Genomic DNA, 12314 nt, shown 5'->3' on the forward strand with positions numbered 1-12314 from the left:
CATTAAGTGCCTCATACAGTAGAAGTGTTAGGATTAGAATGTACAATTCTTCCACATCCTGCACTTTCTGTGATAATTTATGTATTTGCAAAGTATGTACATAATATTTAACTGTTGGCATTTGTTTTCTTAGAAGCCATGCAAAGTGCAGTTCATTATAAATGGTTTTTAACTGGACTTGAAGCAATTTTAAAAAGAAAAAAAATTATTTTTTGACATTTTCAAAGCAAAATGTTTTATTTTTTTTTTCTAAAATGATATTTCAAGGCTACTTGGAAACATAACTTTGAAAATTGGTAAGGAGAAACAACTCTGTTGTTTCTTGATTGAAGGATTTTTAAAAGAAATTGCCACAAGGTTGACTCTGGACTCTTTCTTAGGTTTCTCTGTGTCATCACCAATGACAAAGTTTTGTAAATCTTTGTTCTTTGTCTGCAGAATAGCTAAGAGGGCATTTCAAAAGCTCCTGACACAACATCTCCCCTAAGAATAGCTGGGTGCAAAGGGTGAATATTTAAGTATATTCCAGGAAGTTGCTATGGTAAATATACCTCTCTAGATAGTTCTTTTGAATTGTCAGCTGCTTCTTTTTTCTTTTTCCCTTTGAACGTGGTCTTTGCTTGTCCATCAGTGTGCAGCCAGCCAGAGACAGGTGAGCTGTGTCAGCATTATCTCTACTCATGACCTGTTTCCCTTGCAGAGCTGCACCCAGCTGAGGGGCAGCAGAGCCCCTGTCTGCTTTTCTCCAGAAAAGAAAAAACTTAGTGGTTTAAGTATATGAAATGGCACTGAGTTTTTTAAAAAAGGGCTTTTAGAAAGATTTAAGTTGGTTTGGTAGGGGTTTTTTTCAACTTCAAAGTGGTTTGCAAAGGTTAGCCACCAAATTCTTTGCAAACCCAGGTTGTAATTTAACAAGTTCTGCTTTTCCTGAACCACATAGGAAGATGAATTGTCAGGGACCCTCTCTCGCAGCTCGCTCCCCTCAGCTGTCAGTCAGTGCTTCAGGTGGTTTATGAGCCCTCCCCAACCTGGCATAATGTTGGCTGCAGGAGTGTGCCAAGCCTCCCAAAGCCCACAGAGAAAACCTTGATATCAATCTCCCCACCCTGAAAAAGTTGGTCTGCATGCTGGGAAGTATCAGGCTAAATTTCACACAAGTATTTGAAGTTTTCAGATCTTAACATCTGCCAAAGCTGCACCACTGCCTGGGCTGTGATTGATTCATAGGTTTTTAAGGCCAGAAGGGACCATTAATCCGATCCCCTGAATAGAGCAGACTCTCAAAAGTCATCATTATGCCAAAACAAGAAAGATATTTGCGTCTGATTAAAGCACATCTTCCAGACCTCATGGTTCTTGTAACTGTTCTCCTTTCTCCCCACCTGCTATTTCTGTTTATTCACTCAGTGTAACGTACTTAATGTCCCACTTTAGGCTCTGTAGGAAAGAAATCATGTTCTTTAACTTGTACTGCTAAGCAGCCAGGATCTATTTGAGTGCTGTAAAAATAACAAATAGAAGAAATTTTAAGAAACAATAGATACCCAAACTTATATGCTATAGCTTTTGAAGTTCTCTTATCGAACTATCCTATGAACTGCACTCTACACAAGTTATTTTTTAGTGTGAATAAACAGACAATACAGCTGTTGTGGCTCCTAGAATCAATACAGTTGTATGAGGGATAGTTTTTGCCCATAATAACCTTCTCAAAATGCTGGAAGATAATGAAAACCTCTACACTTTTAAAAATGTCATTTCATTCTTTGCTAACACAACGCTTACAAAAACTGCTGAGGGCTAAGTGCAGCTTAATAAATCTTGAAACCACAGATTCTTTGCCATTTGGAAAACTGTAATGGAATCCAAATGTTGCTGCAGCAGGAATGAATAATTCGTGGCAACAAGGTTAAGAATTTTGGAACCAAAAAACTATGCAATAATAACCATAGCAATAGTAAGGTATAGAAATTCTCCTACCTCCTTGCAAGAACTTCATTGGGTAAACTATGGCATGATACCGATCTATACTTAGTGACACAAGGACATAAGTTGAGGCATATAGAAGGACCACCTGTGGCAGAAAGTATATGAGGCAGCAACTGAGACACATTCATTGTAGAAAATAATGTCATTGAGAAGACTGAACTAAGAATATTTGAAAAATTTTACTGAAAAAAAGGGAAAAAAAGAAAAAAAACACCTTGTATTTTCACCCAACCCTTTTTCCTTTATCTTATTCACAAAATTTGAAAGAAAAATATTTAATATGCTTTAATTAAAAGTGTTTCAGCTTTAAGTGAACACTTTTTGCATTTATCACTTCTGACTCTACGAAAATGTCTATACAGCATTTTTGTCAGGGTTTATTACTGTGAGTATACAAAGTCATGTGAGCCTGGGTATACAGGGAAGCACAAGGTTTCTATACCTGGAAATAGCGAACAACTCTGCAAACGATATCAGGAGCCATGAAATCTCCAGTGTAGCGCCAAATTATGTCCGTCATTATGTTTATGAGTCCCGTGAATGAATCTGCAAAGAAAATTAACTGAAGAAACATTAAAAGAAGCAAATACATGACTGCAGGTGAGCCACAAAGGCAGGTATGACATTTGGGATGTACCAACTCCCCCAGTCTTGAGGGCAGCCACGTCTTGACTTGTCAGTCAAGTATGGATAAAATATAACATTGAAGAAGCAGCAGGTTAGTGTCTAAGTGTGTTGGCTTGATTCCGGCCTTGAACTATTTAATGTTCTCTTCTTCTTTGTCTTTTATTTCACTGTAAATAGACATACGTCTCCTGCGAAAGCACCTGGGGTGAAATCCAAATGCTGCTGAAGTTAGTGAAAATTTGTCAGGATTTTATTTGCAAACTTAATTATTTAATGACTAACCCTGCCCTGTCAGCTTAAAGTTAACCTACTTATGTCTGTACTTCTCCTGTAGTCTGCATTCACCAAACTAAATATACCTCAGGCCATTTTTTTTTTTGAGAAAATCTGAGGAGATATTCCAGCCTTTATTCTGCTTCTTATTGAACAAATGAGAGCTCATAGTGATGCAAGTTTTACAAAGGAACTGCAAGAGCTGACGCTGCTATTGTACACATGGGCAATATTAAGTTTTGTCTTTAAAATCAAGATAATAAAAAAGTTCTCTCCCTGTGGGACAGGATAAATGTTTTAAGTGCTGTCCATCAAAGAAAACATGTGTCAATCCAGTGTTCTGCTGCTTCAAGTAACACAGCGTGTTGCTCCTCTTGCACAGATTACCACAAAGGGAGAGTGCAGGTTGGGAAAACTTTTTGTGCAATTTGTCAGGACAAAACCAAGTAATACAAAGAAATAGCTTCAATCCATATTTAGATAGTTTAGAATGGTGAGGTAAAACATTTTGTTTTGATACCACCATTTTACACATTCAAAAATCACTGCTAAAGTTTATTGTGACAAAGGCATTCTTTTTTTTAGCAATAAACAGTTTGTACCAATATTTCCAAACAAGCACATATGGGTTTGGCAAAATGAGTTTCTTCTAAACCCTTTGAAATTACAGAAATTCCAGATACTCCTAGCTGGAAATTGAAATCTCAGCTTAATGCTTCAGAAGAAGCAACTTGGTTTGCTTCATTGCAAAACTAGGAATATTTTTTCTGTATCAGTAATCCTTTATCTCCTCTTTTTCTTCAAGGCTCAGTTCAAAATGAAATTAGGACAGAAATATCATTGTCATTGCATGTAACTACATTGCCTCCCTCTTCATGACTGTATTATTCGATTAATTCTGGTTTGTTCTTTCCTCTCCTGATATTTCCCAGCCTCATTTTCTCTCTTTTCTTTCTTCCCCTTCCTCCAGAGGGAGGCTGGATCAGAGGTGATATTCAGAAGGCCTCTCCAACCAGCACTTCTGCCTTCTCTGCTCTCACACCTGCACAAAACAACAGAAAATCATGTTTTGAAACCTGGTGTTAAATGTTGTTCATTGATTAGAGTGATAGGGACAAGGGATGACTGTTCTTTTGGCTACTATAGTGGCTTTAAGACTTTATGGAAAAGATTGCAGCTGTATATAGTTAAGTTGGTGTTTGAAGAAACCAGAGAGTTTAAGTGTTTCAAAAAGTGAAACACATCCTTCAGCAGTGGTTCAAACACAGTTCTTCCCCTTTCCTTACTCCTGAATTATTGATTCATATTGTCTCTCCAGTAATGAAATATTAATTAGTTCAAAGTAACACACATCAATAGAACTTCACCTCGGGGTATCCTCCAGCTTTTGTTGGTTTGAGAATCCACCAAGCAGGTGGTAAACCAAGATCCAGCTTCCCTCCAGAGGAAGAAGGTACAGGGGCTTCCCTCCCTCCTACATATCTAAGGTTGCCCAGAGAGGTGGTAGATGCCCCATCCCTGAAGACATTCAGTGCCAGGCTGGACAGGGCTCTGAGCAACGTGATCTAGTTGAAGATGTTCCTGCTCATTGCAGGAGGATTGGACTAGCTGACCTTTGAAGGTGCCTTCCAAACCAAACTATTCTATGATTATCAGTGCTTTCTAGAGAAAAGGGAAGAAGGAGGGAACATGCCTCAGTTGTCTCCTCATTTTTTTTTTCTCAACATCATTTTGCCATCTGTTTCCAATGCATTAGGAGATTGCTTTGGAGGTGCAACCTTCGGGTGAGAGATGGGCCAGTGTCCTTGTGGTCTCCAGTACGCTGAGTGCAGAGCTGCCTACAAGGTGTAAGCAAATTGAGCAGGCCCAGAAACACATTTCTAGTGTAACCCACACCAGCTTTTTAGTTTGCATCCAGAGTACATTTTTTAACCTGTCGATGGCTCCCACTTCACTGGCTCATGTGATGGAGAAGCCACAGGGGAAATGAGCCTTCACTTCAGTTGGCGCTTGACCCAAAGGTACTCTCCATGAGGGGCACCCCATGACATTCAACTTTCAGCCAGTGCTCAGGCTGAGGGACCATGGCAGGATTTTCTTGACTGAAGCAGATCCCACCGCTGCCAAATGCACACTGTGGATATCAGCTCTATCTTCATCATGCTACAGATCTGTTCCTGCTAGACAGTGTTACCTACCAAGATAGAATCATAGAATCATATAGCTATAGCCTGAAGTACTTCAGGAGCTCTAAAGACAACTGGGAACCGTCTTTCCCTTGAAAGCTTTTGGGTGAGGTTTTCAGGTGACTGTGGAGGCTTTTAAACAAGGTTTAACATTAACAGCTGCTTTGTGCTGGCCGCCACAGCTTCTCTCCTCCAGTGCTACATTTTAGGAGCTCTTTGTGCCAAGTTTCTGCATCCCTGTAAAGGGTCCAGCACACACTGCTCCAAGCACGTGCCCCTGTGCACAACACACGTGTGTGCCCAAGCAGATGCTGTCAGCTGTATGTGTGCACCAAGTTAGCCAGATTTCTCAGTACCCTTTAATTGTCGAAACATTCTCCCACACAATGTCCTCATGCTCTTTGCAGGTTCCAGAAATCAATCCTACCAAGTACCAGACCAGCTTTTCTCACTCCTTTTCTCTTCCACTGCCTGGTCTAAGGGGCACTTCTTATCCTGTCTTTTCAAAGGACCAGACTCTCTCAGTCTGACCCAAGTGCACACATTTAAAGGATTTGTCATGCAGACACAGGTCACCTTACATAGGCTCGCCAAGTAAATAACATGCTTCATGCAGATGATCAACCAGCACACAGGAAAAATGCAGCAAACCTACATATTATGACAAAGAATTGTGCTACTGCTCCCTACTGTATACACTCTAATGCATTGTTTCTGTGTATAGTTTTCTGTTACGTGTATATCATTCCCTCTCTAGTCACCTACCTGATTACCCCTGTTCTAAGCATACATGCAGCATCGTATCCATCATATCCCTGAACGTCCCAGCTGGCCATTTCTTGCTTTGTGTGCTCCCCTCTCCAGTGTCAGAAGTACTCGGTGCGAAATATTATTAGTGATTTAGAAAATGAATGTGCTGCTCATTATTCTGTTATCTTACTGCTCATCACAGCTGCAATAATCAAACTTCATGTTTTTAATGCCTTCACAATGTTGCTTTAGCCTACACGCCCCCTTTCACAGAAATCCCCAGCGTGTCAGTGCCATAAATCTGATACACAGATCCCAAATTACCAGCAGAGCTTTAGTCACTGGTAGATGAATCCTCCTCACCCACGTACCATCTCAGGTGCAATTACAGCCAGTATCACAGTGTCTTGAAATTCTCATTCGTCATGTAATTTGAATTTCTGTAGCAGAGGTTAGTGTTTAGAAGTCAGATGATTTCAGCAACGCGGTCTCAGAAGATCACACATTCCCTGGCTGCTTTTGGCAAGCCTACACTTTGATGTGTGTCACTGTGTGACATCATTGATGTCCTGAGTGGTAAATGTCAAGTATAGGAAACCAATATAGCCATTTCATCACTCTAAACGCTTGATGTACTCATTACTGCTGGTATCCTCACTGCTCCTTACTAAGCTGGTGGCTTGCACATTAGATACATTTGTTCTTTCACTGATGAGTGTTCCTGGGCCAAATGGCACCAAGCTTGTTCCTGAAAACAGTGCTAATCAGCCCTCACTTGTAACTGTGTGCAAGCTTGTCATTGCCACTACTTTCTTAATATTACTCATTTTTGTTTTTACCAAGAAGTGAGTGTACTGTTATTCTGTGTCTGCATTGCTAGGCAACTGTGTGGTTATAGGCTTATTTAATTCCTCAGAAAAATAGGCAGAAAATCAACTAATGGCATATATTTTCTTTTGATAGAAAATAAAAATACCAGGAAGTGATAGTTTGTGACTTTCAACATAAGCCAAATGCATATTCACTAAATGATGCAGACAAAACTACTACTTCTCAAAGAGAAGACAACAGCACTACTGTGATGGCGATATTGCAGCTTGCTCTGGAAGGGAGGTGGAGTTTCTACAAATGAATTTAAAAGAAAAATTCCATGAGACTTCAATAAAAAGAAAAAGTAGAGTGAGGTAGGGAAGAAAGAGGGCTTTGCCCAGGGTGCTGAGGGAAGGAAAATGTTGGGGTTTGCGTGACTTGGACCATGAAGCAGGCAGTTCTACAACCCTTCAGCTGCCTGTTGCCACCATGGCTGCAGCCAGTTCTCAAAGGCAAAACTAACATCTGCCTTTAGAAACCTGCCAGCATTTCAAAATGCAACATTTTTAAACAATGTTTATCAAAAAGACTGAGACAATGACTGAGAAGGAGAAGCATCCTGTTCCTAGAGGAAACTGAAATATGCTGAATATAGTGCTACGGCATCTGTGGCTGGGAAATACGGCAGGTTTGGAAACAACCTGTGAAAATCCTGGGTCCTAAAGTCAGTTTTATTCCAATTTCCATCGTGCTCAGCAAAATCCTTTTGGATTTTTTATGGGCATGACTGAGTGCAGGCATTGTCTCTATGCATTTGAGCACAGGAATCGCTCAGTTCAGGAGATGATTGCAGCAGCTTTGGGTGGTGGGCGCTGCCTCGTATTACTGACGAGCACAAAAATATGAAAAAAACCCGCTGCCCTTAGAGGGACAAATCTAAACACGGGCTCACTGTTGTTGTGAGAAACATTTTCATGGCAAAATACCTTCCACAGAGATGAAAGTCCGTTATAGAAAACAAATGGAGGTAATTAGTGATCTGGCATGGGAATAGAGACAGGTTACAACTGTCTCAGTTAATGTGTTCACAGAAATTCATGGACTTGATGGCATTGCCAAAGGGATGTACCTTGTTCAGAATTCAGGATATTTCTTTTGTTACAACTAAGGAGGTTAAGGCAAAAATCTGTGCATAGTCCACAAGATAATATCTCTATTATTTGATTGTTAGTACTGATACCACTCTTCCCTTAAGACATTTACCCTAGAGATGCTGAAAGTGTTTTGTGCCAGAAGTGAAGAGCAGATTGCTGGTAAGCTGCAATGGGTTAAAAACCTCCACATGTCATCTCAGCTGCAGTTTGATAGTTTTTTCTCCTGCTGAGAACAGTCCTATTAAGCTGTATGTAGTGAGCCATGACTTTTTGGTGAAGCTGTGCCTCTTCCTGAAATTGCATCCCTCTTTCCATGTCACTTACAGAATTATTCCATTTTAATGAGGGATGTTTTGTTCTGCTTTGTTGATGGCACCAAGCTGCACAAGGCACCCCAGCAGCAGCAACATTTTGTAAGGCAAGACAGGGGGCACGAGTTCCTCCTCAGGGCTGAGCATTTCACGTGGTTCATTTTTTTTGGACCTCATGATGTTCATTCCCATCAACAACCACTCCTCAAAGAGCACCTCCTCTGGCAGCATCAGGAGCAGCAGTTTACTAACACCTGCCTGCAAAGGAGTGATACACACTTAAAAACAAAACTGGCATCACTGCTCCGTTACAACAATAAGGTTCTGTTCTTGATTTCTGAAGTGATGAGGCAGCCATCACTGCTCTGCCATTGCTGCTTTGTATCAGTCTCAAGGTGCTGTCAACTAATAAGAGTCAGCGCCATGAACTTGCCTTGCAGATTAATAAAACCCCTAGCTGGTTTTGTTACAGACCTGAGGGTACAAGCCATTTGAATTTAAGTTTATTTAGGGCTCCTGAAGTGGCAGGTTGGCTCGAGGACAGGCACAAGGGAGAGAGAGCAGGAAAAACTGCCCTGCCTCCCACAGAGACCCCTGAAGCTCATTTCATTACATCCTTACTCTCATTCTTCCCTTAGTTTGTGTTTTTTACTGAAAACACCGCATGTGGCTTTGCAAGTATACACTGCACTGAAATAATTTTGTGACCGTGTTAGCTAGAAAATGTACCTGGCCCTCTTCTTTCATTCAGCAGCTGATGATATAATAGGTACCTGCTCTGGGTACCTGTAAGACAAGATACTCACAAGATACCTAGAAGATGCCTTTAAAAATGATTACATTTTAGTTCTTAAAACACTGAGACCCCGGGAGCCCAGTGCAGTGCCTGTCCACGCAGCTGTGGTGCCGCAAGGGGCTGCACGTGGGGCATGGATGGGTGCTAAGGGCCCAGGGGTGAGAGCCACCCTCACACTTTCACCCTTTGATAGCCAGTTCGTCCTCTTTGCAACCCCTCCCGGTGTGTTTGTCTAAGTTTGTGGTTGTTTCAACCATTGCAGAGCATCTGGGCGTGTTGTTGGAAACGGGGCCTAGTGGGGGAATGACTGGCACCCCCAGGAGCTGTTGTGAACCCACCCACCCTGAATTTAACTCTTTTAAAAGTGCTGATGTGGAGCAGATGTGGTTGTGCTCAGATGGTGCCAGCTCTCTTCCAGAGAATCCCTGGAAAAGTGGGCAGAAGTGTGAGCCGAAATTCAGGGTATGCTAAGCTTTTCTGGGGAACCAGCAAGCACACCCACAGACACTTTGTTCTGCTGCTGTGCTTGTGCTGAAGCACACGTGAGGCAGCAATTTGCCACAGGTACCAACGATGTGTACTATGCCACTCCTGTGTGTTTTCTCCTTCAGGTCTGGCAGCCTGGAGCAGAACACAAAATGTAATGGATGAAACAAAACCCACTTGAACATGTTGAAGAGGAAACCTGTTCAGTTCCCTGTTAAAGCTATGCAGATTTTTTTGCACTGCCAGAAGTAATGATGTTTTTATTCTCTTTCTAGCTCATAGGAAGTGACAGGCAAATTTATTGCACTGGGTGGGCATTTTATTTATTTATTGCATTTCTTACAATTTTGCTCTAAGGTCCCCACACCCTGAGATGAGGCAGGTCCTGTTAGGCTAGATGTTGTAAAGGGTGGATGTATTTAGGGTCCAGCCTCACTTCAGAGCTCATCCAGGTTAAAACATTAAAAGTTGAGAAAAGCACGTAATATGCAATGTTAACCTCTTAAGATACAGTGTTTACAAGAGATCTGGAGAGCAGGTCCCTAGGAATTAAAATTCAACATGCCCTGCTACTGTGAAGGGCATTAAGCTTGGGTTTGTTTTGTTTGTTTGTTTTTCAATTTGCCTTTATTAATAAATCTCTTCCTATCATTCCTTCCCACCCCACCCTTGTCATAGAAATACAGCTGGAGTGTCACAGGGGGCTGGACTGAATTGGCAGTGCTGCAGGACGGAGCATAGCACCCACCAAAACAGGGTAGGACAACTGGAACAGCAGTGGTACGTCAAATGCAGGAAAGAATGAGCAAGGAGAAGGACTTGGCTTATAATACCAGGTCATCCACATCAGCAATAGCTTCAGTCATTCAGAAAAACTGGTTCCTCCTGCAAAGGTGAAGAACTGATTGGAGAATTGTTTTCTTGTAAAATCATGATGTGTCATGAACCAGTCAGGAAAGTAAAGGCAGACAATTTCCATTCAAATACCCCCTTCTTCAGACCTCTGCCAATGCCTTGGTTTGAGATTAGCAGTTTCTCTTAGGAGTGTGTGGGGGCAGGTAAAGCTGATGATAATTCTGAATGTTAGGACAAAATTCCCATCTTGTGTTACTTACACATGGATGAGAGCGTGATTTACTATATCAAACATTATTTTGTTGTACGCAGTTGCTCAGTGGGAAGTTCTGCATGAAGAGCGAAATTTTTTGAACAGATAATATAGAATCAGCTGAATAGAGTTTCACACTGGGGTTTGAAGAGTGGACAAAGTGTTTCAACACCTGTTTACACAACAAGCAATGGCAAACCTGCAAAAACCATAATTAAGATTCCTGCTGTGTTGAGTCCTGTGGCTGTAGGATTTGAAATAGGAATCAAGCTTCTTAAGGTATACAAACATATGGCTTACAAATACCTGAATATCTAAGTCAAAGTTAAGCCAACAAGTGTTTGATCACTATTGTTAAATTGTTGTGAAAGGATATTTCAAATGCAACTTATTAATTTAACTCCCCTTCTCTCCTTCAGGCAGAACAGAAGAGGTAGAAAGAATAAAAGCAGTGTGTGGGGGCAAACCCTGCATAGGGGAGGTTGGCCTCAGTGTAAATGCAGAAGACAAGAATCAGCTTGTCTTATCTACATGCTGGAAAATAAGTACATGCCTTCTTAAAGGACACACAAATCACACCATTTCTAACTCATTGCCTCTTCATTTATTTCAAGTGATGCCTGTACCTCTAACATTTTCAAGAATAAATGTATCTTCTAAGGTACCAAGTACCAAATAACTCCATTTTAATTCTGTCCTTCCACATCTTTTGGAGTTTCTTTTGTTATTTCCTGTCAATCCCCTTACTCATCCTTTTAGGGAACTCCTTATCTCAAGTATTTTAAGGACTGCGTGCTCATATCTTGAGCACAACAGCAGCTCTACAGTTTTTCTCATCTAAAAAATATGGCCTATTCTGGGAATATTTTCTGTTGGCATAATACAGGCATCCTGGTCCCTATAGTGACCAAACACCTGCACTTCTTACAATCCTGTCCAAGTAGGCTCAGATATAGTTGATATACATACTTAAATGTAGGTAGGAATGGTAAGAATAAAGCCTTCTTTCCCCCACTCATGGCAAATGGTGAATCAGATTCACATGGTGCTCAAGCAGTGAGACTGCATGCTGCAGCTCAATTTTTGTCCAACCTTAGGCTTGCAATTACAGAACGGTAGAACAATTTTTATACCTGCTTTGTCTCCCCTGGTGTTTGCTGGTAGCATGAACAAAAGCATACTGGTAAGATTCGTTGGGGAATTGCCTTGTAAAATCATGTGGAAAAGGTAGCTCATGCAAATGTATATTGAGCTGCTTTCCGTTAAATATACTACAATGCCAGAATAGGCTAAGTATTTCATAACATATGGTCCAGATCTCAATCTGTAAATGGGCTGAACTTGGCCAAAATGGACTTCTAAGCATTTGGTGTTGATAGAATAACTAAGTCTCTGTAGTACTCTATGTGATATCTTTAACCCGAATTCCATAAATTCTGTTAAACCTTTGTAAGCATGTGGTAACCAGCTAAAACAGGGGTATCAAAATCATTTTCACCAGGGGCCACATCAGCCTGGCGGTTGCCTTCAGAGGGCTGAATGTAATTTTAGGACTGTATAAATGTAACTACTCCTACACCCCTGAGCTAGACAATGTAGTTTAAGGAAGTGACTTTTGGCAGAAAACCTGTAAAGTAGATGAATGCGGGCTGTACAGATCGACAGATGAGGAAGTATGGCATGAAAACGCTTGGTGTTTTGTCCCATAGTCTTTTGGAAAGATGGGAAAAAGAAAAAGTCTTCTGTTGTTGGTGGCACAAAGACAATCTATCTCAGGATCATAAATAAATATCGCTGCTTTAATATGCAAGAAGGGAATGGAAA

General features: G+C 41.1%; 1 protein-coding gene across 1 annotated transcript in view; it reads right to left on the reverse strand.

Moving 5' to 3' along the window:
- Nucleotides 1-12314, reverse strand: part of NPSR1 (neuropeptide S receptor 1) — a 60263-nt gene that overhangs the window by 17677 nt on the left and 30272 nt on the right. The window contains exons 3-4 of the mRNA XM_065832206.2: nucleotides 2432-2535; nucleotides 1981-2074 (exon numbers count right to left, since the gene is read on the reverse strand). Coding sequence (XP_065688278.1) covers nucleotides 1981-2074; nucleotides 2432-2535 — 198 coding nt within the window. The remainder of the gene's footprint in view (nucleotides 1-1980; nucleotides 2075-2431; nucleotides 2536-12314) is intronic.

This window comes from Patagioenas fasciata, chromosome 2, assembly GCF_037038585.1.
Source record: "Patagioenas fasciata isolate bPatFas1 chromosome 2, bPatFas1.hap1, whole genome shotgun sequence".
NCBI classification, from domain to species: Eukaryota; Metazoa; Chordata; class Aves; order Columbiformes; family Columbidae; genus Patagioenas; species Patagioenas fasciata.